Raw genomic sequence first — 2,052 nt, forward strand, 5'->3', positions numbered from 1 at the left:
CCTAATCTATCTCTATAGTTCTGCTGCTATAGGCTTAGACTGCTGGAGGACATAGGGACCCCTTTTTCATCATTCTGCTTCAATCTATCTCTATAGTTCTGCTGCTATAGGCTTAGACTGCTGGAGGACATAGGGACCCCTTTTTCATCATTCTGCTTCATTCTATCTCTATAGTTCTGCTGCTATAGGCTTAGGCTGCTGGAGGACATAGGGACCCCTTGTTCATCATTCTGCTTCATTCTATCTCTATAGTTCTGCTGCTGCATCAGTGGGCCGCCACTCTCCTGTCCTAAAACAGACCAATCACAGTGCAGGAGGCGGGGCCACAATGCAGCAGGATAACCTGAAGCCCTGGTTGTTGGTCACATGTCCGTCAGTCACTGACCCGCCCCTCTGTCCTCAGGTGTGATGCAGCAGCCATGTCACTGCAGGCCACGCTGCGCGAGAGGATCGACTCGGCCCAGACGCTCCTCCAGCGGGCGGAGCAGCTCTGTCCGGGGGTGGAAGGTCATCAGAAGCTTTGCGGCAAACTGCGTGCCGAGCTGCGCTTCCTGCGGCGCGTGGAGGCCGGAGAGCTGCAGGTCAAAGAGTCTCACCTGCACAGCACCAACCTGACGCACCTGACTGCCATCGTGGACTCTGTTCAGAACCTGGAGAACGTGGCAGCGCTGCTGCACGTCTTCAAGTACCAGGACGCAGCCGGACGCCGCCGCACGCTGGTGGTGGACGTGGTGGCTAACGACGGCCTCACCTGGGTGAAGGCGGTGGGCCGCAAGGCAGAGGCTCTACACAACATCTGGCAGGGGCGGGGCCAATACGGAGACAAAAGCATCGTCCGGCAGGCCGAAGAGTTCCTGCAGGCCAGCCGCCAGCAGCCCGTCAACTACCGCCACCCCCGCGTCGTCTTTGCCTTCTACAACGGCGTGTCCTGCCCCGTGGCCGACCGCCTGAGGGACATGGGCGTGTCCGTCCGCGGAGACATCGTGGCCGTCAGCAGCGTGGAGGAGGAGGAGGGAGACGACGAGGACGGGGAGGAGCCTGATGACGGGGTGGAGCCTGATGACGGGGAGGAGCCTGAGGATGGGGTGGAGCATGAGGACGGGGAGGAGCCTGGTGACGGGGCTGGGTTTGAGGAGGGGGCGGGGCCTGAGGACGGGGCGGAGGCGTGGGCTGTGACCCGCGTGGACCGCAGCACGGTGGTGGCCCGCCTGGCGTTCCCCGTCCAGCTGCAGGTGGAGGAGTCCCAGCGGGTGAACCTGGACATCACCACGCTCATCACCTACGTGTCATCGCTGAGTCACGGCCGCTGCCACTTCAGCTTCAGGGAGCCGGTTCTGACGGAGCAGGCGGCTCAGGAGCGCCGGCAGCAAGTGCTGCCCCAACTGGACGCCTTCATGGAGGGCAAGCAGCTGTTTGCCTGCCGCGCCGCCGTGCGTGACTTCCAGGTGATCCTGGACACCCTGGGGGGGCCGGGGGAGAAGGAGCGGGCTCAGAAGCTGCTGGCCCGCCTCTCCCTGGTGGACGACCAGCCATCAGAGCGCACGCAGCGCCTCACGCCCAGCGCCAAGATCAACCGCCGCTCCCTCATGATCTTCGGCACCGGCGACTCCCTGAGAGCTGTTACCATGACGGCCAACAGCCGCTTCGTCAGGGCAGCGGCCAATCAGGGCGTCCGCTACAGCGTGTTTGTCCACCAGCCCAGAGCTCTGACTGAAGGCAAAGAGTGGAGAGCCACGCCCCTCTGAGCAGGCCCCGCCCACTGGTCTGCTCATCATCACGGAAAGTCCAGCTGTGACTGTAGTCCTTTCAGAATAAAGGCAGCGATGCTCTGATTTCTCTTTTGTTGAGTGGAGAGTGTTTATAGGGGGAGGGGCTGGGATTATCTGGGATTATCTGCAGAAGGGGTAGGTTCTCCTGGGATTATCTGCAGAAGGGGTAGGTTCTCCTGGGATTATCTGTAGAAGGGGTCGGTTCTCCTGGGATTATCTGTAGAAGGGGTCGGTTCTCCTGGGATTATCTGTAGAAGGGGTCGGTTCTCCTGGGATTATCTGC

At 61.1% G+C, this 2,052-nt stretch overlaps 1 protein-coding gene across 2 annotated transcripts in view; it reads left to right on the forward strand.

Annotated features, from left to right (window-relative positions):
* Positions 1 to 1,866, forward strand: part of LOC107104667 (chromosome unknown open reading frame, human C7orf25) — a 5,079-nt gene extending 3,213 nt beyond the window's left edge. The window contains exon 2 of one of the 2 annotated variants that reach the window (XM_015404718.1): positions 404 to 1,866. In XM_015404718.1, the coding sequence (XP_015260204.1) occupies positions 420 to 1,745 (1,326 nt within the window). In that variant the 5' untranslated portion in view covers positions 404 to 419 and the 3' untranslated portion in view covers positions 1,746 to 1,866. The remainder of the gene's footprint in view (positions 1 to 403) is intronic. The other variant, XM_015404719.1, reaches the window with a different exon arrangement.
* Positions 1,867 to 2,052: the final 186 nt, after the last annotated feature.

The sequence above is a fragment of the Cyprinodon variegatus genome, unplaced genomic scaffold (assembly GCF_000732505.1).
Source record: "Cyprinodon variegatus isolate N-32 unplaced genomic scaffold, C_variegatus-1.0 Scaffold1837, whole genome shotgun sequence".
In the NCBI taxonomy this organism is placed as follows: domain Eukaryota; kingdom Metazoa; phylum Chordata; class Actinopteri; order Cyprinodontiformes; family Cyprinodontidae; genus Cyprinodon; species Cyprinodon variegatus.